The following is a 22,675-nucleotide window of genomic DNA, read 5'->3' on the forward strand; positions in this document are numbered from 1 at the left end:
CAGGTATGTCCCAAGCGACATGTTTTCTTCGCTTTCATCTGGTCCTATGCCAACTTAATTAAACGACACTGGTCTTACTTAACCTTTGAGACTAATACTGGGCCTCGCGCAGATTCGACCGCGGAAGACCGCCCGAACATGCTGAAACGCCTCCTCAGGAAGGCGTCTTCCTGATCATACGAACCCTCCCATGTAGACCAGGGGTGAAGGATGGGCGTCAAGGGGCAGGACGGGGTGGTAGAGTTGCTGGCGGCTCGTGCGGCGGTCTTTGGCCTTGGCGGCACCGGGCCAGCTCCCGATGGGCCAAGAGGGGGCACGGACGACGGAATCGCCTCGTTGGTTCCGGGCGGCATCAGCCCCCCGGGGAGGGACCCGGCGGGAGCTCCGCGCACCAGTCCGGCGAAGAAGGGGGTAGTACCGCCGTGCCCGTGTGGGTGGTGTCTTCTCTCACCCATCCTCCCCCCCCTCCTCCTCTCTTTTTGATCATCCCCTCCTGTGAGGAGGTCATGGATCTCTCTTTCACTTGCGTTTGCCCTTACACACTTTTGGCTCCGCCCACCAGTGTCTTCGTCCCAGCTCATGTTGCATGTGCTTTGTTTTCTCATCAGCAAGCTTCTCGTTGTGTAGTCATTCGGCAACTTTGCTAATAATGGCTGGTCGTTCTCGGTTTTCCTGCGTCTTTTCATATCCTAGATTAATACGAACCAATCCAAGAGCAGACCTGACTCGCCGAGCGTTTCCATATTATTATTTTCCAGTCTGCCCCCAGCAGATGGCCTTCGGGGTCGCGACCCGTACAAATCGCAATCCTACGGAGGATGCAAAAGAGTGTCATGGTGACATGGAAGGAACCCGATTTTCCGGGACTGGGTCCCCGGCCTGATCTCGATCCGGATCTATCACCGGATTTATGTATCGCGGCCTCGTCGAGAAGAAAAAGGCGGGCTGACGCGACTATCAGCTAAGGGCAGGCTAGGCGACGGCAAGGTTTGCGGACAATTCGTTATCCGTGACGAGGCCGCAACAGCCGCCCCCCGACCACCGCATGCCCGCCTCAATTTCCAGCCCTTGAAGGGGACAGCGAGCGTGCGCGTTCTAGCCTTTTAGCTGCATGCCAGCCCAGCGATCGGCCCATCTGGCAATCGAGGAGAGGGGGGCCGGGAGGCCCAAGTGACCGGGCTGTGGGCTCGACGTTTTGGTCGGAGGATGCACGCACCTTAGCGACTACGCAGTTGTCCACTCCGAAAGAGCTTTCCGTCAGGGTTGGGGGGGTTGGCTGAGGGAGTGCATCGTGTGCGACAGTGGATCGTGACCAGGGAAGGGCAGTATACCTTGCCAAGCTGGATTGTGCGTCGTGCACCATGACGAATCGTCCATGCAACACGTCGCCTTTGCCAGGGTTTGGACGCAACATGTACTTTTGATTCGCAGAACAGGGGCCAACGAAGCGCAAACTGTTCGTTGTACGTGGGGTGGCAGTGGCCGCGGCAGCGGTAGCATGCCTGCATACCAAACGGTTACTGATGTGGCGCTTAAGAGGCAGACATTTAACGGCGATAAATCGGCCGCACCTCATACCTTGGGCAGGAGACCACCAAAGTGCGAGTGAATTTGATGTGAACAGCACTCTATTAGTGGTCGTCGCTTCAGTCGTGGGGTTCAGGGTTTCGATAACTCTACCACAATATACCTCCCATCATGTCGTTCCGGTGGTAGGGACAAGTACCCCCTCCCGTCTGAGCACATTGACGCCGGTGACTTAAGGTTTCCTTCTTGATGCCCGCCACTTGATGCAGGCAGTGTTGGAGGCAAGGCATGGGAATGACAGTGCATTCATTTGCATCTCCACGATCCCAACATGCCACCCTGCACACTCTTCGAGATACCCATCCCAGTTTCCGGGTCATCCACTGGCGCGCTGAAGAACCCACGGACCCTGTCCCCTCAGTAAACGGCGAGCTAGGTAAGCTTGGTAAGGTAGGGGAAGGGGGAGGACAAGGGATGAATGGACCTACCTTGCCTGCCAAGGTGGCATTGGATCTGTAGCCAGCTCAGTCCGTCGCCTTACCCCAATTGTAGAGTAGTACACATTTCTTCTCCCGCATATTCTGATCATCACGAGGACCTGACCGGGTCAACACAAAAAAAAAGCCGAGCGGGGACGCGCTGTGTCTGCTTCACCTTCACAACAGTGCCCACCCCGGAAGCAGCAAGGGGATCGTCCCCACGAAGAGCCATGATGGCCTCTGACCCAAGCCGTAAGACGGAAGCGACCCGGCGAGGCAGTACTTTTCTGTCACTTTTCGCCTTACTCCGGCGGCCCCCGCCCCCCCCCCCCTCTCCCTACTCTCGAACCGGCTGAAGATGGCATGGTATAAAAACGCCATGAGCACATTGCCCCTCCCCTGCATCTTCATCATCGACCGCGCTGAACTGGGGGGCTGGCTGAGATCAACCCCCCCGGTCGTATGATCACCCCGCCGATGGATCTCGGGCGCACCGTCGTGAATCGCAAGGCATCATTTCGCACACCTGACATCACCAGATGCGTCTTTCGCCCATGCTGCAATACCGCATGCTCTTGTCTCGGCAGATCTCTTTGTTCCCCAGATACTGCAGCTGCCGGGCTGTTGTCTTGATGCAGTTTTTTTTTTCGCCCAGCACAGAAGGCTGCGACATCGCACACGATATCACGCCCTTCACTTGCCTCCTACGGGAAGAAACATGCTGTGCTCTGGTCAAGCGTTCGCTGCCATGTGGGTGGCAGCCGCCCCTGGGGTCGTGCATGCTTACATGTACATCGGCCTGTTTCCAAGTCATCCACCACACATGCTCGCTCAGCAGAGGGAGGGGGGAAGAGAGATTTGGGGGACCAGCGCCTGACGACACACTGGCACACTGGTAGGTAAGGCACGCGCGTGTGCCAGCGGAACCGTGGTTCTGGAACCGATGACCCTCCCTGGTTCCAAGTTTGACCAACTAACTCCCTTTCCCAAGGCCCCTCCCCCTTGAAAAATAAAACAAAACGAGACAGTCCATGGCTGGGATCTAGCTCACCGGTTGAGGCACTTTATTCGCAAGCTGAGATGGATTAGGCCGTGACCATCATCGCCGAGCGGGCAGGGCGGGTCCCCGACGAAGATTTGTCGGTCTTGCTTGCTTCTTCTTCATACTCCTTGTTGCAATGACAGATGAGATAACGCATTTCGTCTTTTGTCTCCACTGCCGTCAGATCTGGAATATGACAGACTTTCCAGAGTCGACCAACAGAAATGCTGGGTTTCCGCATCTGTGCACCGCACCCCTCTTCCACCCCTCCCCCCCCCCTCCCCCGTTTCTCTCCCAGGTGCCAGGAGCTCTCAGGAGCTCTCAAGAGCTATACGAACCATGGCCGCTGACCCCTCTTTCATCGGTTGGCGCAGTTTGCAGAAGAAAGGAACAGAGGAGTTTCTCCTCTTCATTCGTTAGAATTACAAGTCATACCCTATGCCCCGCCCCGGTGTTTGCTCCTGAAATTCATTCCATCGTACATGAGGTCCAAGCAGGTCTTGGCTCGTTCCGTCATTACAATGCCGTACCCAGCTGCCGTCCATCAGCTCGACACTGGTCGTCCAGCCCAGTGTCGCGCCGTAGGCCCATGATATGGTGCTGCGCTCATACGTCCTGAGCTGCCCTCTTCGCCTTGTCGTTGTGATTTTCCCCGTTTCGTTGAACGTCACAATCACTGCGCCGTCCATCATATGTCGCGATGCCCCTGATTTGGTCCGCCTCTAAAAACGAGTGATTCGCCTGTTCGTACTTGGATCGCTGACCCCGATTGACCGTTTGCCATCAACGCCAGTCCTGCACTGCATCTGCATGAGATTAGCGACATGCTGCTTTGCGTCGGGGCGGTGAGTGGCCCCTACTTCACTTGCGTCCAGATTGTGGCCGGTCTTCACTAGCCGCAGGGGGTGCCGCAGTAGCCGCACTCTTTACCGGGCAGCACCCACACCTCCTTGCCAGAATCGCGGCAGGTAGGGCATCGAATACCAGGAAGGTATTGCTGCGACTATCATCAGCTCGGCATTCTCAACACGAATCGGGATCTTTCAGAACACTGAGCCAATGGCGGAGGGTGACTGACAGGATGCGGCACGCTCGTAGGAGGCTTCTGCTGGCACAAGGTTGACGCCTTGACGTGTTGATGCTGTGCGACGTATGCCATCTTGCCGTAAGGGTTCGGGATGGGAGGCCGATGGAGGAGAGTCGAGAAGCTAAACCAAGAAGCGAATGATACCACGAAGGGAGTGTTGAGGATTCCAGCAGTTGTAGTTCCAAAGAGGCTGGTGGGTTTTGCGTCTGTTGTGGAGAGCTGGAGATGAAGGTAGATGATGAGAATGAGGATATGAAGCAGTCGTGATGACGAGGTGCCACCATGTATATATATATACTTTCCTTTGTCTGGGGGAGTAGTGTGGTGAAAGTGTTCGACAGGCAAGGACCAGGCACCCAAGCGCGGGATGGAGAACCTCATCGATCGAGCCGGCGGCGGGAAGCGGAGGGACGAGCAAAAGCGATGCAGGCCCTGTGGCAAGGAGGTGAGCGAACGGTCAAGCCGCTGTTCCACGTCCCAGGAAAAGTACTGACGGGTGGTGCCCTAGTGGAAAACAAGCTACAAAGTAAACGGCACGCGCATCTGATAGTCGGCGAGTAGCCGGCCGAAGCGGTGGCAGCATTTCTTGTCGCTTGTCCGCATGAGTATCAGAGCAGCAGGGTCGAACAGATAGCATGGCAAACCCCTCCCTAGGTATATTGCGTGTTTGTACGCATGGCCGTACGCTTGAAAACCGGGGGTACGGACCGTTCTACCATACGGTATGGGGTGAAGCCAGTGAAGATGGCGTGGAAGGTTCAACTTCCTGTCCAGTATGGAAGCCCGTCTCCCTGTTCCTCATTTCACCTGACCAGCAGAGCAGCATGCAAATGTTGCGGGGAGCAGAATCTCCCAAGGCGGCGGTGGGTGGAACCTTGCAGTTTTGCCTGGTTCTAAGCAACGACGCCAATGCAGGCTAGGATGGGGCTCGTTTGCTGATTACAAAAGAATTAAACCCACCGATTGTGACGAAGAAGTAGTGGGTTCGATTACCAGGAGCCAGGAGCCCAGGCTTCGTTGGGGCGCGAAATTCACATCCAGCCAATCGAGCCACTCAAGCTGCGACGGGGTCCTCGCCGGGCCCTCAGGCCAAGAGTGCGGGCTTGGAAAGGTGGGCAAGTGAGACAGCCAGACCGAGCTTGACTTTGCGTACCGCAGGAAAGGTGGGTGGCTTCTCTCATCAGCAAACTGACAAGTCACTTGAGCCGTCCACGCACACCACGTCGTTTGGCACATTGAGATTCCCCATTTAGCGTCGTGTGTGTGGCTGACAAGGTTCGTAAGGTTGGCAACATGGAACTTCCACAGCCCAAAACTCTTTGAGCGAACGCTATGACATAGCCGTTCTACAGTCGCCATTGGACGTTCAGCGAGCCGATGGAAGTACAGCGTCACCCGGGGGGGGTTCCTAGAGAAAAGAGTCCTGGGCGGAAGACGGGGCTGCCAAGGGTCCAAGGCCCGGGGTCCAGGATTCCGTTGGTAAGGGTACCATACCGCTGTTGTGCTGCTTGGTGGCTCGGAGGGGGAAACCATCCGATCTGCCCCGGGATTCGTTCATCGACCCAGGGACAGTCACCATGGCTGCGTCGCGACGCTGCGGAGAATTCCATGAATGTGAGGGATGGCGCCCCCCCCTCGCTCCCTCCACCCCGATGCTGGAGTATATGGTACATAGTATTGCTAGTGGCTGATGGGTTGGTCGATGCCTGATAATGCCTGATGGGGACAGGGTCTGCTCTCATCGGGCGTTGCGAAGCCCTGCCTACAAACCGACAGCTGAAAGCCCTGGAAATCCGTTCTTGGTCATCTTCAGGTACGGCTATCGGCGTCGGTATGAGTTCGGTGTGGCCTAGTCGGGCGGTCTCGCTATTGGAGGGCTGAAGACGTCCGGCGTCAAGCAAGGCGGTCGTGCCTCTGCCTGCTTATCGTGTCGCATACGGCGGTTTGCTTTGCATGAAGTTCAAGCCAGAAAGACCGTGGCCATTTGCCTTGTTTGTGTCAACTGAACCCCGATGGACTTGCTTTTGTGGATGTGCATGTGGAAGACTCAGCCTTCCCTTCCTTCTCGCTCCCACATACCGATGCTGAGCGCTACCATAGTCTGCTTCGCCTCGCTTCTGCTGTCGGAACGACAAGTCTGTACCATCTAACCGGGATCGACGTTGTCTACAGCGAGAAACAAACTTTGCATTAGTACACGCTTGAATGAGTGCAACGCGGGCATGGGAGTCTGAATAGCAGGACGACATGTGGAGGGGTTACCATCCACCGATCCGCCACGGCGGGTAGTCCAAGTAGGTAACATGAGCCCTCCGTTGCCTCTTGTCTCTCAATGTCTCTACCAAGCAATGATTGCTCGATTTGCTTGCCAGCCTGGCTCATCGGCTCCCGTGTTGGCGGGTTCCCAGCTGCAGGTGGCCCAGTCGGGAAGGCAAAAGACTCCGCCGACTCAGGCCATTGGGGACGGCGCGAACAACACTCGTCAAGCAAACATCGACCCACCCAAAGAAGATGCGGTTCAAAACATGTCATTCGAATCCTGACCCCCTTGCGGCAGAACGGAGATCCGAATTGGTTATTTGCCCCTCCCAAGAGTCTGGAGTTGTGCTTGGTGGGGCACGAGGTGTCTTCCGTTATGCTTTCCGCTCAAGTTTTCCAATTTCGATGCTTGCACGCCCCTCAAGATACCGCCTGCCAACAGTTGCTCCTTCTTTCCATACCTGGCCCTTGACTACTCCTTCCACCTTTCTACCTGTCCGTACCTTACGGTAGTTGAGAGTACCTGCTTCCCGTAGCCTGTCCTCTCGTAATTGCAACAAAGTCTAACATAAACGCGTATTTTCGTCAGGGACTCCCTTCGTCATGCCATCCACCATCTTCACTCGAACGGTAAGAGAGGCAGGCACCGTAAGTACCTGCCTAAGCATCCTGTCGAATATGCCTGCCGTTGCATCAGATGTAACATGTTCACCGAGTCGCACTTTCCTTTTGTCGTGTCCCATTTGGTGCTCTTTTCGAACGCAGACCACTCGGCACACCCAACTCAACCCTTGCCCTGGCAACCTTGTCCTTTCCAACTCTCGCTCTCCCATCTAGACCACGCGGTCTGAGAGCGTCCAGCGTCCTGCAACAGTGCTTGACCTTTGGACCCGCCGCTTTGTTGACGGCGCTCTCTCAACGTGGCTCCAACGGCAGACTGGGGATACCATCCTTTTGCCTGATGCAGTTTCAACAACCCTGGAGCGAAGCACCTGGTGGGAATGCCGATCTCTGCGCCCTACTAAATATGGCGACGATGGCGGTACCCCTGGTCGGCACGGCTTTGAATCGTCAAATGCAAGCCGGCCTCAGTCGTGTGAAGTCTCCGTTGACTGCGCCGCAATCCTCGGCAGAGCTCGCTGTCGCTTGCTGGTCGAAACCAGTCGATTGCGCCTTTTCAACCATGTCCTGGCACGCGCCCTGGCACTCGATAAGTCTGACAGGCTGTGCCACAGTTTCGGACAAGCTGACTGTGGACATGCAGCACAGCCTGGTTTCTTCTGCAAACGCCATCACAATTGACATGTTCTGTGCTGAACCTGTCACTATTCTCATGGTTTGGCCGAAGAGCAACAAGGGTCACGCCAAATTGTGACGACGTCGCAGAGTTGGACCCTGTTGACCCATGAAGAAGCTATCATGTCTCAGAAACATTATTTCGGTACCATCGACACGCAGGCGGGCCAGGCCGTGGGGTTGTCATCTTGTACGCGTGATGGACAGCGATCCACCAGAACGATGGTGTTCCAACAGATAGACCCCAGCCTCGCGCAAACTATTTCAGTTCTCCCAGCACGGATCGTTGCACTCCATCACGACCTCCGCGGCATTTAGACTTCAATTGGCATTTACAACAGCGCTTCAAGAGGGCGGTGCTTTACTGGATCCGAGCGTTGCTTCGTTGTCACGACATATCACGCTCCACGGAGGTATGGCTTTAGCACTCCTGATCAAGCAAACCCGGTTGCTTGCGTGACCAGGATATCATCCACGGAGTGTTCCGTCCCTCTTGATCGCTCGCTTTTGATTGGGTGTGCTTTCATGCTTGCACGCTTATTCGGCCTTCCTCCCCGTTGGCATCCTTAGCACACGGGGTTGGGTGTGGATGAAACCTGATACATCACATTCGGCATCAGGTATCGAAGCCAAAGCCAGGGATTTTGTCCAAATCAATGACGACCATATAGTCGCAAGCATCAGCCTCGGCTTTGTTTGGTGTGGTCTGGGCTTGAATTTGGGCAAATCTCCTGCCCGCCAGAGTTCCCCTCGCCTTGGCACTTTCTTGGTGTTGTTGCGTAACGATGCGGCTAGAATGTCGAGCTGCCAAGATCTTGCCTTGGTATCCCGACCTCAAGTGATTGACAAGATCTTGCCGGTAGGGATCTTTTTCGTCTGCGTCGGTTTTAGGGTTCCTCCCGCGAGATCCGCGCTTGTCCTCCTGCCACTGATGCAATTGCCGAAAAGGGAGGTTACACCGAGGCTCTCTTAGGTGAGGGTGTGGTCATATCAGCGCCATTTCCAACCTCAGCTCTGGAACACATTTCCACACTGCCTCACTTGCTCGCCCAGATCGCGAACCACTCTGTCGGTACCACGCTTGCGCCTTATCAGCCATGCCAACCACGGCGGGCAAGCACGTGGAGCTCTCCGTACCCTCAGTAAGAGCTACGACAGATCAACACCTGGGGCTTTGTGCACTGCTACACTCCTGCGACTCATGCTGATCCATGCTGTTCCAGTGTCATTCGTCAATCCCGCGTTACCCACGTGTTGGTGCAACACTGGAGCCTCCCCGCCCCGTTGGAAATGTTACACCAAAGGCAAGCTGTTTGGCAAGCGCCTGCCAAATCATCACTCACGTAATTACAAGCTAGAGATGACTGGTCGATTCGGGCTGTCGGCACCTGCACTCCGGTCCACCATGACCGCGAAGCCTCATTGTTGATGAGCCGTCACAATTGCAGTACCATTGGCTGAAGCCCTGACACACTCCCAGACCGAGCCGCCCGGTCCCATCAATGTCATCAAGCGTTCCAGGCGTAAGAAGGTAGGCAGACGGGCCTTCTGGCTCACCGGCGTGGGGTACTCATGGGTTGCCACTGATCACATATCACATCCGGCGCATCAGTCCTGTTCTGCTCTGTCTCAAACAAACGAGCTATCTTGGCACTAACAGAGATGCAGGAAAAGAAACAGACTGACTAGCTACCCCCGGTGCTAAGACAGCTCCTTTGCCTTGGTCCACGCCCCACGATGCCCGTTGAACAGGCGTGTCTCCTACAATGCTGAGCGGGCATGGTCGTAGGGCATCTTCGTCAAGACCACCACCACTCTGCACCGGGCGAGTATCGTCACCATCACGCAGGAAAAAAAAAGCTTGCGTCATCAATACGACACCATGACGGTGCTATAGAACCAGGATTCGAGCCCTACAAGTCCAGCTTGTAGTGAACAAAGTTCAAGGGTTCCGCCAAGCCCGAAGTGAAGCCACAGAACACACGTCACCCAGCTTGAGTTTGGTCGATGAGGTGGGCGGCCGCTTGAGTGGCGCATAAACAATCTTCCTATCTTTAAATCACTTGATCTCATTCGGCCGCCTCAAGGCTCACGGGCTAAGGGATACCGTCAAGCAAACGTGGACTGGGTTCTCGATTCCAGGCCTCAACATCTTGTTCAGCTGTGTTTGCCCGACTCTACAGGACAGATACCGGCCATTTTGTAAACATATGTAAGGTCCAGGGCCAGCTTCTTGGCCAAAATCTTCACTCAAGCAAACGGAACAGGGGTTTTAATTTGTTTGTTATTTTCGCGCACATACAGACACACCTCCAGACCAACAAAAATCAATAACCTGAACGCCATGCTTGGTCAAAGCCAACTAACAATCCACGTTGCCCTCCATGCCTTTGGAGAGGGAATGAAAGAAGAAAAGATGAGAGAAAACCCAACAAAAGAAGCTCCTTATAGATCTCCGATCCTATCAGATACCCCAGGGTCCCATGGCATGGTCATCTGAATACCTTGCTTATTCGAACGAGCAGCTTGCCGTCCTTAATCGGTCGACACTTGGTGTCCATCAGCCTGACATAGCGATAGCCGGGCCGCAGACGGTCGAGACGGATACAAGCCCACGACAGCAGCTCGTCGCGGCCCATTCGTGAAACATCTTCGATTTTAAACCTGGAACAAGTAATTGGCGGTCAGCAAAGGGGTCATTCGCGCGGCAGGCAATTAGCCTTCTCTTTTTTCTTTCTGGTGCATGTCGCAATCCCTCCCTCCCTGTGTTTCCCCAGGCCGTATGTAAGTGGCAAGCCCGCGGCAGCCTGACAGCTGCATGTCCAACACGGGCCGTGGCAGTAGGCCGTCATTTGAGGGTCCGGCATGGATGTATTGTTTGTGGCGCGGGACACCCGCCGCACCCGCTCATTTCGGTACCTTGAAAAAAAAGTCTTCGTTTCGCCTGCTTCCAAGGCTGCAAGCCGTCCTTCTGTTGCACCAGCCAGGGCGTACGCACGGGAGATCCGAACCACTTGGCCGATCAATTCCCTCCTGGAAGCTGCGGTTGCTAACAAACGGTTGACACGGAAATTCTTGAAGAGAGGCCACTTGCCAATCTGCCATTTGCGAGTGCCAGCGTTTGCCGCAGCGGATGCTGCTTGTTGCTGCGCTGACAAAATCACTCGAATGCCAGCGCAGCGCACGCCATGTAGTTTAGGGAGAAAGGAGGAAGAAAAGGAAGACGGGCTGGGATCTTACCTCACAAAACTGAGCTCCTCCACCACCCTGGGAACAAGCGGAAACTTGAGGAGCTCGCCTTTGTCGCCCCAATCAGGATGACTCGTCTTCATCGGCGCCGTCTCCAGCTTGTACTTGCCATCATACGACGTGCCGCCGCTCCCGCCTGTCACGCGATTGCCGCTCCCCGGCCGCTCCACGTGGAGTTCGCACTTGACCAGGGGCCGGAGGTTCCTGCCACTCCAGCCGCTGTCGCTTTCTGTAGACTCCGGCGCCCAGATGTGCTGGCCGGCGAGGATCGAGATGGAGAGCATCAACGTGCCGGCGTGCGGGGCGTCTGCCTGCGCGAAGCACGTCTTGTCCGCGGTCCGGTAGCCCGGCGGCTTGAGCACCCAGCCCTGCTCGCCGGCAAACATGCCCTCGTTGAGCATCATGCCCTCGTCCAGGTACTGCCAGTTGAGGGCGACCATCTGGACGCCCTTGCGCCAGAAGAGACTCGAGTCCGGGTTGGAGCTGTCGAAGCGGGCGCCGTTGGGGAAGGCGCGCATAAAGTAGTTCTTGTTGTGCGTGAAGACGGCGCTCTGCATGGTCGCGTACAGCTCGAGGATCCTGCTCTCGGCGATGGAGTAGATGTGGCTCGGCTTCTTCGAGACCGTCTCGAAGCCCTTGAAGTGCTCGCTGTGCGTGTAGATGGCGAGATCGCCCAGCGCCGCGCACACGGGCACCTTGGCCGCCTTGGGCGGCGCGCCGGTCGTGGGCGGAGGGCTCTTGGGCGCGGCGCCCGAAGGGTGGTGGTGGTGCTGTTGGCTTGCGTTCTCTTCGTCAGACGCCGATGTGTCGTCCTCCTGCGTCCGGCTCTTGGTCAATCGCGCCGGGCCGAGCGGCACCTCGATCTTCTTGGGCGGCTTCTTGCACTTGATGAGGATCTTGCCCCGCAGCTCCTCGAGGCTCGGCACGCGGAACCTCTGGTCAAGGCCGTCCATGGCCCTGTCGATCAGCATAGCACCCCATTCCTCCTTCATGATGGCGACCATGAGCTCCTGCTGCTGGTGGTCGGCGTGCACCTCGAGGCTGATGATGATGGGCAAGTCGTTGGTCACGAAAGCCGACTCGCGAATGGCGACGCAGACCTCGCGGAAGCCGCATGGCGTCGTCAGGGTCCAGCCGTGGGTCACAATGGGCTCGTTCTTGGGGTACGGCAAGCGCGGGCTCGGCGGGCACGGCGGCACCGCGACGGCACCGCCGTCGAGCTTGTCGCCGGAGACTCTCGGGTCCGACAGAAGACCGCTGTCGCGCAGTCCCAACCCCGCGCTGCTCTGGGCGCTCAGGCTCCGGCTGTGCGTTGAGGCGCGATCGCCCGCCCCCCCTCCACCGCCGAGAACGCCGCCCACCGTCTCCTTCAGACTGGCGGCGACAGACTGGCGGCGACGTTGGCGAAGGAGGCACCCGAGAGGTTGCGGCTGTGATCGGGCCGCGGGCTCTTGGATCGAGTCGTCTCCGACGCGGCGGCCACGGTGTCGCCGTTCCAGACGTCAATCTCGATGCAGCGGCAGCCGCGGGACAGGACCTCCCTGTAGGCCTCGGGCGAGCTCTTGGAGGCCAGCTGGTTGCCCTCGAGGTACGTGTTGTGGCTGCTGCTGATGAAGTAGTTTGTGATGGGCCGGCTGGTGTCCTTGTCGGGACAGGCCGGGCGCTCGGCGTCCCAGTCGAAGCGCATGAGCCAGGCTTCGAGGAACTCGCCCTGGGTGTAGCGATCCTTGTCCTCGGGCAGGTGTTTTTCCACGTCGGCGGGACTCTCGCCCTGCATGCTCTCGAGCCAGGCGACAAACTGGTCACGCGATATGGTCGTCTCGCGGCGGATCATGGAGCGGCGCTTGAGGAGGTCGTCGAAGGTGCGGCGCAGCTTGTCCATGCAGGCATTGTTGATGTCAATGTTGCGGGGGTCGTTGGTGTAGAAGCTCGGGATGTCGGTGCGGGCGAGGATGGGCGAGATGACGTCGTCGAGGAGATCGGGGTGGTGGTCGAGGCCGTTGACGTTGATGCGCGGCAGGCTCCTCGTGGTGGCCGTCGTTCGCGGGGTCGTCGTCGTGGCCGTCGAGGATGTCGTGTCGAGCCAGGCGCCCTTGGTCGGGGTGAGAATGGTGGAGAGGTTGACCATGTTGCGCAGGGTCGGCAGGCTGTCCTTGTTGGTGCGGGAGAAGATGGGCATGGTGACGGTACGACCGAGGGAGCGCTTCGCCTTGTCATTGTCGCGCGGACGGCGACGGGGCTGGCTGTCTGGTAAGCGGTGGTGAGACTCGTGTGGGAACTGGCGGCACGACGTACGAAGATGAAGCACATGGCTGGGGGGGGGGTCGGAAGAGTGACCCTCAAGGGAGCAACTCAGGAAGGGGACACCAGAGAAACGCGCTGCAAGGCGTCAAGTTGATGAGCAGCTAGCCCATTGAGTCGAGGCGAGAGACGTCAGGACATGGAGGGAGGGCGAGCAAGGCGAGGAGTTCGCGGTTGGAACCGTGGATGCTGTTCGATGGCTCGAGGTTGAGCAGGCGAGCGATAGGCTATGTGTACTTTGGCGTCACTCACGGCACGATGCGATTCCTGGAACAAGAGGATGATAGTACGACGCAAGTTCTGGAGACCAAGGAAAAATGGAAGAGGAAATGAAAATCAAATGAATGTCAGCAGCCAGCTGAAGTGCATGGCAGAAGCGGAGGATAGCCAGCCAGGAGGGATACGCAGCCTTGTCTGTGTCTGTGTCTGGGTCCAGGTCCAGGTCCAGGGAGGGCAGGTCTTGGGTCGCCCCACGCCGCTGCCATGCACAGGCACTGGGGCCTAGCTGACGGGTCCCGTCAGCGCCGCGGCGGCCAGGGCCGGGCCTCTAGCGGATCTTTCACCAATCGATAGCCCACGATAGGGACGCCGTAGGGCGACGGGGGGCGAAGCACTGCCCCTTGCCCCTCTTGCCCCTCCAACTGCCCCCTAACCCCCTAACCATCCAGAAGCCGCCCTGCTCGCTACCATGCCTCGCGTGCGTGATCCTGCTGGATGATGTGCCTTTATTTTGGGACACCTTTCCGGGGAGTCGGTTGCGACGGCGTCTTGGAATGAGATGAAGGGGAGTTTGACCATTTTCCCAGTCTGACTATCTGTCGAGCCTGGGGAAAGGAGAAGAGGATGGTCAAGGTACCTACCTACCTATGTAAGGTAGAGAGGTACCTGTCCAGCCAAGTAGGTAAGCTGACATCGTGTGCGCCAGGGTTGGTGCTTCCCACACGGAGCACAGGCTCAAGATTGGGGGCCAATACCCCAGGGCGTCCCCGTTCAATCCGTGCTAGGTGGTGCTCGAGTCGCCTAATCCGCACACCGAACCCGCTTGACATTTATTTTGTCGGCAAGAAATCGAGTGACCAGCTGAAAGCTGTTGGGTTTCTGCGGCCATGTCAAATACAGGCAGATTGATTGGTGCATGCCTCAAGTTTGAACCGGGTTGTTCTCATTACCGTGACTAGAAAAAGCCTACGCTTGCTGGCTAACTCCCCACATGAGATGCTTTGTCCAACATCTCTTGGCCGATGCCACGACGCCGCCCGTGGCCCCGGCTTCTGGCTGATGATGTCAGCAGGCCCAGGCCTGGGCAAAGCTGCGAGTGCTGCGAGCTCTACTGGGGCATACCGGCCGGTCATGAGTTTTGCCTGCAGTCGCAAGCTCATGTGTTCATGTTCTTGACATGACTTGACGAATCGCGTCGCGACGACACAAGTCCACCAACCTCTTACACCCACCTGACCGATCTTTCAGTGCACAAAGGTCACCTTGGAGATACACGAAAGTTAAATCGCGTACTGACTGCACTGGCGGCGCAAGTACCTGACGTAATCATCTGGTCCTGCACCCCGAGACTCATCATCAACCGCCATGGCGCACCCAGCGAAGAATGTGAGCCCCGAGGCAGAGGTCAAGTCGTGGGGTTTCAAGCAGGTCTTCACCTGGACAGACGCCCCGTAAGTCGCTCCTTGCCGTGACGCCGGCGCAGCAGCAGCAGCAGCAAGGCAGTCTTCGCTGACACCGAAGGAGGGGCACCCACTACCCCCCGCACAGCCACCGGGCTTTGACGACGCACCTCATCACGAAAGGCAGCCTCACCATAACCTATCCCGAGGACGAGAGCCCGGCCAAGGAAACGCACGCCGTGGGCGAGCGTGTAGACGTGGCAGCAGGGCGACAGCACGAGGTCTGGGTCGGCACGCAGGGTTGCACCATGGTCATCGGGGAATAGAGAATAGAGAATAAAGAACCCAGCTAGCTGGCAGCTGAAGCGGCGGCCAGTGTTCATACAAGTCAAACAACGGCTTCTGGATAAACTTCGTTGTCATGCACACTTCTTGACACTTCAAGCAACAGGTAGCAGGAATGGACCAAGGTGGAACACTTGCGACCGCCATGACGTAGATCCACGGTACTCGTTCGTGACGAGTTCCCACAATGATGGAAACGACGCAGAGGTGCATTACAGATGATCCCTGGAGAGAGTCCAGTCGCCCAAAAAGGTCCGCCGAACCCGAAACAGCCACTGCTTGTGCACAGCAACCGGGTGGCCGGTGCTCGTCAGAAGATAGAAGATGAAGCTTCAGGGGCCGTCAATTCCTTTGTCCAAGATCGCCCCCGCGTTAAAATCCAGGAAAAAAAAAAGTGTCCATCATCAGGGTCTGACGGCCGTCTGACAAGTTGCGACTGGCCATCGGGCGGCGGCAACGGCGAGTCAAGTACACGAACGCGACCTTGCTAGAGCGGGCGATTCGCGAAAACAGGGGGTTCCCTCTTCATGCGGAAGCTGGCCGGCATGGTTCGTTCGGAGCATTGAGAAGAGGTTTGATCTGCAGCCGTGTTCGCGCCAGGCTAGCATCGACGCCAGCCCGCAAACGGCCTTTTTCATCTTTGCTCGTTGCATGGTAGATTACGACGATCGATAGTTGTTCCTCTAGTGACGACGTGCGTGTTCATTCGGGCCCTCGGTTGCCGCAGCAGAGCGAGCTCGAGGGCGTGCGCATGTCGTGATTAATCTCGATGATGGCCGTCTGCTAGACAAACAGGACGAGATGGGAAATTGCCTGTTGCGCCTGGGACAAGAAGTCCCAAAGGAGCAGAATTGGTCCGACCGCGTCTTCTCCTAGACCAGGGGTTGTCGTTGATGGTTTCGGGCACCAGGGTGAGGGGGTGAATCCGGCGTCGGTCGCTGTGTTTCTTTCTCTCTTTGTCGCCAGTGCCGAAATGGCTGTGCATGTTCAATGCTCAGCCCGGTCAGGGACTGGTGTCGAGGCTTTGGACCGATTGGGCCCTCGTCAGCATGACGGGTCGTGGCGTGTTGATTGAATGCGTACCAGAGGGGGCGGCCTCTGCTTGTCGATTGGCGGGGCGGCGACGACAATCTGAAACGAGGGGAACACAACTGGCAACGACAGACCGGCCGAGTCATTTCAGCGAGACCAAGTTATTCGATGGGAATAGCCATCGTGGCCTCCCCTCCCCCATCGGAGCGAGCTGAGCCAACCTGATGGCTAGCTGGCTGGGTCTGACTGTGCGCGATTGACAGGTGCCGAAGGCGGCGGCGCTACCTGGAGCCAGTAGTCCGCCAACTAGCTCCCCTGGAAACGGTCATAGTCGCAGCCCGTGACAGGGAAGCATCTTGCAGAAGGGGAGATGAATCAAATCGGCCGAGGGAGAGAAGAGAGACCGGAGCATGCATGCGCATGAGCCAGTAGAACACAATGCCGACAGGTGCAGGTAAAAGCCTACGTAAGATGGGGAGTTTGAAGCTGCTGCTGCTGATGATGATGAGTACATGATGGGTACCTGGAGCAGGAGTTGCCATGTCATAGCCAGACAGTCAGGCTGACTCCGTAGCGGCCAAGTCCAGCAAGGCACGGCACCTCGCCCGTGGGCCATGGCACTCAGCGTAGAGGTGCACAGCGGACCGGCGTCAGGGTGGGCAGGGGCCACGCAAACGTGGTGCGGCTTACTCCACGTCTGCTGCGATGTAGAGGGTACAAGCGAGGGGGGGTCCGCCACGCCAGGAACCACATACGGCATCCTCGTCCATCGCACTGTCGCTTCTGTGACATCGCAATTTCATAGCCTGGAATCCGCATCACGAGTCCTCCATCATTTCGCCTGCCATTTGCTCCATTTCCCATATCCACACTAGTGGCACGATGCGAAGCAACGCCAGCTCACCTCGACGCCCATCTGGACGGATGTCTGTGACGATTCTCCGACAGCCTAGTTTCTCCTCTGGCATTGGGAATACTCGTCTCAGCAGTGAACATGTCTCTCTCTCTCTCTCTCTCTCTCTCTCTCTCTCTCCATACTGACCTACCCACCTAGGCAGATGCATCGAGGCTCTCAATGCAGGCAAACTTATACCTACATGTACCTTACCTTGACCAGGCATACTGGGCGGGCAGCAAGGATTCATTCGATCCGACACGCCGTGGAACTGACAGACATGTGTGTCTGTTTGATGTGCCGCCAGGTTAGCGAGCGAGCGTGCGTCTTGGTTGTCTTGGAAGTAATATGACGACCCTGTCATGGCCAGTGGTGGCTCGGAAACGCCATTGAAGCCAATTGTGCGAGAAAGTACTGGGTACCTTCGGCACCCACATCCCCCCCACCGGATCTACTCATCTCAAACCAACCTAGCAGCTACTGGGCTTGAGGTTCTCCTGCTCCAACCATGCCTACCTAGCTTGCGTAGGTAGGTACAACCTTAGGTAGGTAGCTACCTAGGTACCTAGGTAGGTAGGTAGCTAGCTAGCTACCTAGCCAAGGTACCCTACCAGGTAGGCCTCAGCTAAGGTTGCTAGCTTGGTAGGCGCCTCAATTCGATGTACCAACTTCCGTCTGGTCTGCAACCTCCTGGTTTCCAAGTTTCTTGATGTACGAGTCGAAATCGGCATCGCCCTTTTCGATCCGTCCCAACTTTCTCCTCTGCTCCATGTGCCTCTAGTCGACTCAACCTCCCTCTCCCCTCTCCCCTCTCCCCCCCTCCTCCCCCTCTACTCCCTCCTCGCTTTCCCCTCGAACCTTTCCGCTTCGCCCTCTGTTCCCTTGTCTTGAATCGTGCATTCTGAAGCTTGGTGGTCCTCGATACGTGAACGCGCCGTCCCTCTTCTCTCTACAAAACCACAGGAAGCCCCCCTCCTCTCCCCTCCCCTTCAACGCTTGCTTCACTCTTGCTCTGCTTCTAGCTCTGCAACCTCATCACCGCCTTTATATGACTGTCACCCTCCTATATCGTCCAGGACCGAGCATCCTCTCACTGGTATGCCCGACACTGACCGCCACCTGAGAACCACGAACGCGAGTCGCCAGTTCCAGGCACAGCAATCACCCGGCATGGATGTTTCAAATCGCCTTGCGCTACGTCCTTAAACACTGGCCCTCCTCCTACCCGCCGGCCGCCTTTCTTCTGACGCCGAAGCTCTGTGGGCGCCCTCAACGTCATTGTCTCCGGGCCCCGTATCTGAGCCTGGCTGCCACACTATTCGACTAGCTATCTCATTGCTGGCTTCGTGCGTTGACGGGGACTAAAGACAACGCCAACCAGACTATACGGCGAGTGTAAAAACCGAAGTGAGAGCTTGGCCGGTTCTCTCCTCTCCAGCACGTCACTATTCGCCATGGGAAACGCACCGTCTGTCGAGACGTTGCATTCTCAACCAAATATTCACACAGCGCAGGGTAACATATATTCGCCGCCGCCAGCCAAAAGGCAACCTCAGAAGCTTTCGAAGCCGCGCGTCGGCAACCATGCATCTTCCAATACAGCATCCCGCCGTCGGGACTCGAACGCTCCGTCGATTGCTTCCAGCGTCTCACCGCTTCCGCCAAATCCCAGCCCCAATCCCAACCAAAACTTGAGCGTGAACACGCGCCGATCCTCTGCATTGCCATCGCCAGTAATGCTTTCCCCGGCGCCATCGATCTTTCCCAATGTTCCCACTGCGTCTTCAATCCGGCCGGAGACAACTTCGGATCCCACCGGCGGCTCCAAAGATTGGTATCGACGCTCTTCGGGGCTATTCCGGTCTAAAAGTTCCCAAGAGGACAGGACGAATAGGAGGAGAAGCGGCCTGGTGCCACCCATGCCTGGCGAGAGGCCGTCCAGAGCCAATTCCATGAACTGGGAATCTCAAGCAAATTTGGACCACGCCAGGCAACAATTGGAGAGGTAAGCGGCGCATGGAGTAACCTACCAACAGCATTTGCAGTGGCTAATTCGGGGTGTCACAGCGGGAATGTCGCTGGTAACCGCCAGTCGGTCAACTACGACATGTCTTCTTACGAGTCGAGGCGATTGCTCAACATGACGGACCAGCCTCTGGTCCAGGAGCCCGAATCAGTTACGGTTGAACCCCAGCTGGGTGAAATTGATCAAGCCACGTGGAAGAGCTCACATCCTCACGAGGTGCCAGCTGTTTCCATACCGAGAGTGGATTCTAACGTGTCCCTTTATGCACCTGCTCGTCGTCGCTCAGTGATCCAGACGCCTGGTGTGGCGACGCGGAAGCCCGGGGATAGCTCTGTGTCACGAAAATCGAGCTTCCGCCACAGCCACCCGCCGACCCCCGTAGGTGGTCGCTCCAGGCGCGGTTCATACGTGGCAGAAGCCGAGGTCGTACGGGTGATATCGATGCCACCGCCGAGGGTCATTGCCGTTGATGAGGTGGAAAGAGTCGAGACTCCGTCAGAGCTCGATTACAGGCAGCTGGGCGCCATGAAGCACGGTTCCCTGCGAATTACCAACGGCGCCGCCAGCCCCGTCCCCAGTGTCGAAGGCGACCTTCCGCACGACAAGGCATTTGGTAGGGCCCCGGAATGCGAGATACCCATGACGGGGCAAACTCCCAAGCAGACACTTGCTCCTATCACTACCACGTTTATCAATCACAAGGCTGTTTCCTCCGTCCCTCAAAGCACCTTTGTCGGTTACCATGAGCCTGGAGATACCTCGGCTCACTGTCTTTCGCCCGAGTACGCCCCCTACGAGGTTCTCGACGTAAGAGAAGATCCCAGTGCAAAGCCGGCTATTGAACGACCCGTGGCAAGGCAAGATGTTGCACAAGGCGTCGTGCGAATCGACAGCGGGCTCGTCGTCACACCCATGTCAGAGGCGCCTGCAGACGTCCTCAGGCCTTTAGCAAAAGCCGATTCTGGATATAGCTCAAACGTCTCGTTGCGTTCGTTCAGCTCCAAGAAGGCTGTTGGAGGGAATGAACGTCCCAGTCGCGCCAGAACAGATGGGAAGGCCAAGACATCGAACGATGCCATGGATACAAGTCCTAACGACCTCAATGAAATGGGCTCGACACAGTCCTGCATGTCAGATCACCAAGTTGAGAGAAACACTGCGCTATCACCTCGAGGTTGTTCGCCGACAGACGTTGCTTCTCCGAAGCAGGTTCTCCCGCCTGGGAGTCCTCTCCAATCAGCGTCCGACGACCTGCACTCTCCGTCCCCCTCGAGCAAGATGCGCAAAAGGCTGCACGCTTCCTCGTCCTACATCTTCGGCCGAACGCCTGAGAAACCAGAAAGTGCGCCGGCTAGCTCTGCAACCATGGATCCCGTAGAGGAAAGGCCCAGCTCGACGCTGAGTATTGGTGGCAACAGCAGCAACAGAAACAAGCTTCAAAGGCTGCTTAGTGGCGCAAGTATGCGCGGCCCGCCTGCAGTTCACCCAACCCATTCTGTCGAATCGTCTATTCCATCAATACCTCGGGAGGTTGAGGCAAAACTTATGGAACACACGGGAAAGTATCCGATGATGTCCAAGCAACTTACTGTACATCATCAACCAAGCAAAGACACCCTGAAGACAATATTGAGTGTCGGTAGCGTGGAAGCCAGTGGTATAAACAACATTCGGGACTCGTTGACTTCACCAGAAGCAACCTTGGCTCCTGTCGCTGAGACGTCCAAAGGTGCACGTCGACGGAGTCTGCAGCCCATTTCGGCGTCAATCTCTCAGGCAGCAGCAGCGATCATGTCGCGCAAGAGCATCCGGCGAAAGCCCATTTCGACGCACAAACAACAGAGCGACCAGTCTCAGGAGAATGAACTCATCCAGAACGGGTTCGAATCGAGCGTCACGAGCATTGACTCTAACCGCGATAGCGTTGGCCGAAGTGCCTTCGATCAAGCCTTCACGGCCCTTGCCGCGGACGACCACCAGCACACCGACACGAGGAGGTCCATGACTATGACGGCGCAGCAGGAACGAGATCTGGGTTACTACCGTCCACCGCCCATCAGAACAAAATCGTCTGCTAGTAGGCAGCCTTGGCCATCATGCAGGTCGCCAATCCCGGAGCTACCCGAAACGTCTCCGCCTCGACAAAAGACAAAGTCAATGCCTCCTGTTAGTCTTAGAACACGCAGAAAGTCGGCTGGAGCCAGTACACAATCGATGTCGCGCAAAAGTAGCCGCGATAGCCTTCAGGGCCCTCTTCTCTCCGCACCACCAGTGCCGTCCATCAAACCTGAATTCCAGCACCCCCAGCATGCCGCTTTTTCTTCGGTACGGGCCGGCCATCTCGACTCTGCGAACCGCGGTACCTCGTCTGCCGCAAACCATGGTATCTATCGCCCTATGAGCGCCACCATCGGAGCTCAGCAGGTACGCAGTCCAGGCCTACGACACCGGTCCAGCTATGACGGTCACAGCAGTCTCCAGCGGCATGCTGGCTTCGGACAGGGCCGGTATCAGACTAGTACGCAAATGCAGATGCAGACTGGGGAATACTACCAGAACCAACTCTTGCAGCTTCAGGAGCAGTCATGGCGCGGGGAGGAACAAAACTTGGTTCGCTCAGGGCCTGCTGACCCTCGACTCGGCCACTCGAGAAACCAGAGTGGCGGTACGAACCCACCCTATCGCATACTACACAGCTATAACTCGCCGGCATACCGAAACGTCCAGCTCTGGAGCTGAGCACCGGGCACACAACTCATTCGAATCTACAAACCGTCCGCGCTCTGACTTTCCTTCTCTGTATCATGGCATGGTGCATCACAAGGGAATGCCATCATGTGCATCGGCAGGCCCCTTTCCACACAATCACGATCCTTCAACATTGAAACCCATTTCCTTCACAAAGAACGGCACACACGGCACCTGGTGCACGTCGACCGATGCGACTTGCATACACCAGACCTTCCCCGCGGATACACACGCTTTTCCTATTTCTTGTCTCTTTTGCACAATACAGACTCCACGTACACAACTGGATGGACCTTCTAACGAATACCGGGTCCGGGAGCCCGAAAGCGGCAAGAGATCTTGATGACACTAGGCAGTGGTTGATACGCATACGCATTTTATACCTTGGGGCGGGCCGGTTTTGGTCTGGAAGACCAATTGATGGATTTTGCATTTCTTGTTCGATTTTTAACTTGATATACCCCTGAAATTGACCAAGTTTTCATCATCGTTTCTCAAAAGCTGAATGTAGCGCATGGCCACATTGCTGCCTTGGTGACACTATCGAGTCTATGAAGCCCTGAAGCAGTCATGTTCAAGTACCTTGTACAAAAGTTCACGCGCATGTCATCGAAGTAGGGCCATCAATTCGTTCTCCAACATGTCGATATCTATTCGTCACCTCTGTCCCAGTTGAATCCTCGCCCCGATATTCGTAGAATCTACCAGCTGCCTCCAACCGCACATGCCCAGACACAAAAAAACAAGAATACGGAGGCACAAAAGCCCCC

The 22,675-nt window shown here is 56.8% G+C and overlaps 5 protein-coding genes across 5 annotated transcripts; 2 read left to right on the top strand and 3 right to left on the bottom strand.

Annotated features, from left to right (window-relative positions):
• Positions 1-74: 74 nt before the first annotated feature.
• On the bottom strand, positions 75-835 carry VDAG_01891 (uncharacterized protein; the record flags this gene model as incomplete). Its single annotated transcript, XM_009657920.1, has 2 exons — positions 75-643; positions 706-835. The coding sequence occupies 2 exons, from the start codon at positions 833-835 to the stop codon at positions 75-77; spliced, it is 699 nt and encodes a 232-aa protein (XP_009656215.1).
• A 3,105-nt stretch (positions 836-3,940) lies between these two features.
• On the bottom strand, positions 3,941-4,440 carry VDAG_01892 (uncharacterized protein; the record flags this gene model as incomplete). Its single annotated transcript, XM_009657921.1, has 2 exons — positions 4,127-4,440; positions 3,941-4,045 (listed from the first exon to the last, which is right to left on the bottom strand). Exons 1-2 carry the CDS (start codon positions 4,205-4,207, stop codon positions 3,941-3,943), a joined length of 186 nt encoding a protein of 61 aa, XP_009656216.1. The 5' UTR covers positions 4,208-4,440.
• Positions 4,441-10,926: 6,486 nt separating this feature from the next.
• Positions 10,927-13,118, bottom strand: VDAG_01893 (1-phosphatidylinositol-4,5-bisphosphate phosphodiesterase; the record flags this gene model as incomplete). Its single annotated transcript, XM_009657922.1, has 2 exons — positions 10,927-12,173; positions 12,329-13,118. The coding sequence occupies 2 exons, from the start codon at positions 13,116-13,118 to the stop codon at positions 10,927-10,929; spliced, it is 2,037 nt and encodes a 678-aa protein (XP_009656217.1).
• Positions 13,119-14,824: 1,706 nt separating this feature from the next.
• VDAG_01894 (uncharacterized protein) lies at positions 14,825-15,347 on the top strand (the record flags this gene model as incomplete). Its single annotated transcript, XM_009657923.1, has 2 exons — positions 14,825-14,910; positions 14,984-15,347. 2 exons carry the CDS (start codon positions 14,825-14,827, stop codon positions 15,183-15,185), a joined length of 288 nt encoding a protein of 95 aa, XP_009656218.1. The 3' UTR covers positions 15,186-15,347.
• A 3,238-nt stretch (positions 15,348-18,585) lies between these two features.
• VDAG_01895 (uncharacterized protein) lies at positions 18,586-22,391 on the top strand (the record flags this gene model as incomplete). Its single annotated transcript, XM_009657924.1, has 2 exons — positions 18,586-19,136; positions 19,199-22,391. 2 exons carry the CDS (start codon positions 18,586-18,588, stop codon positions 21,894-21,896), a joined length of 3,249 nt encoding a protein of 1,082 aa, XP_009656219.1. The 3' UTR covers positions 21,897-22,391.
• Between the last annotated feature and the right edge of the window lie 284 nt (positions 22,392-22,675).

Source organism: Verticillium dahliae, genomic scaffold, assembly GCF_000150675.1.
Source record: "Verticillium dahliae VdLs.17 supercont1.3 genomic scaffold, whole genome shotgun sequence".
NCBI lineage: Eukaryota > Fungi > Ascomycota > Sordariomycetes > Glomerellales > Plectosphaerellaceae > Verticillium > Verticillium dahliae.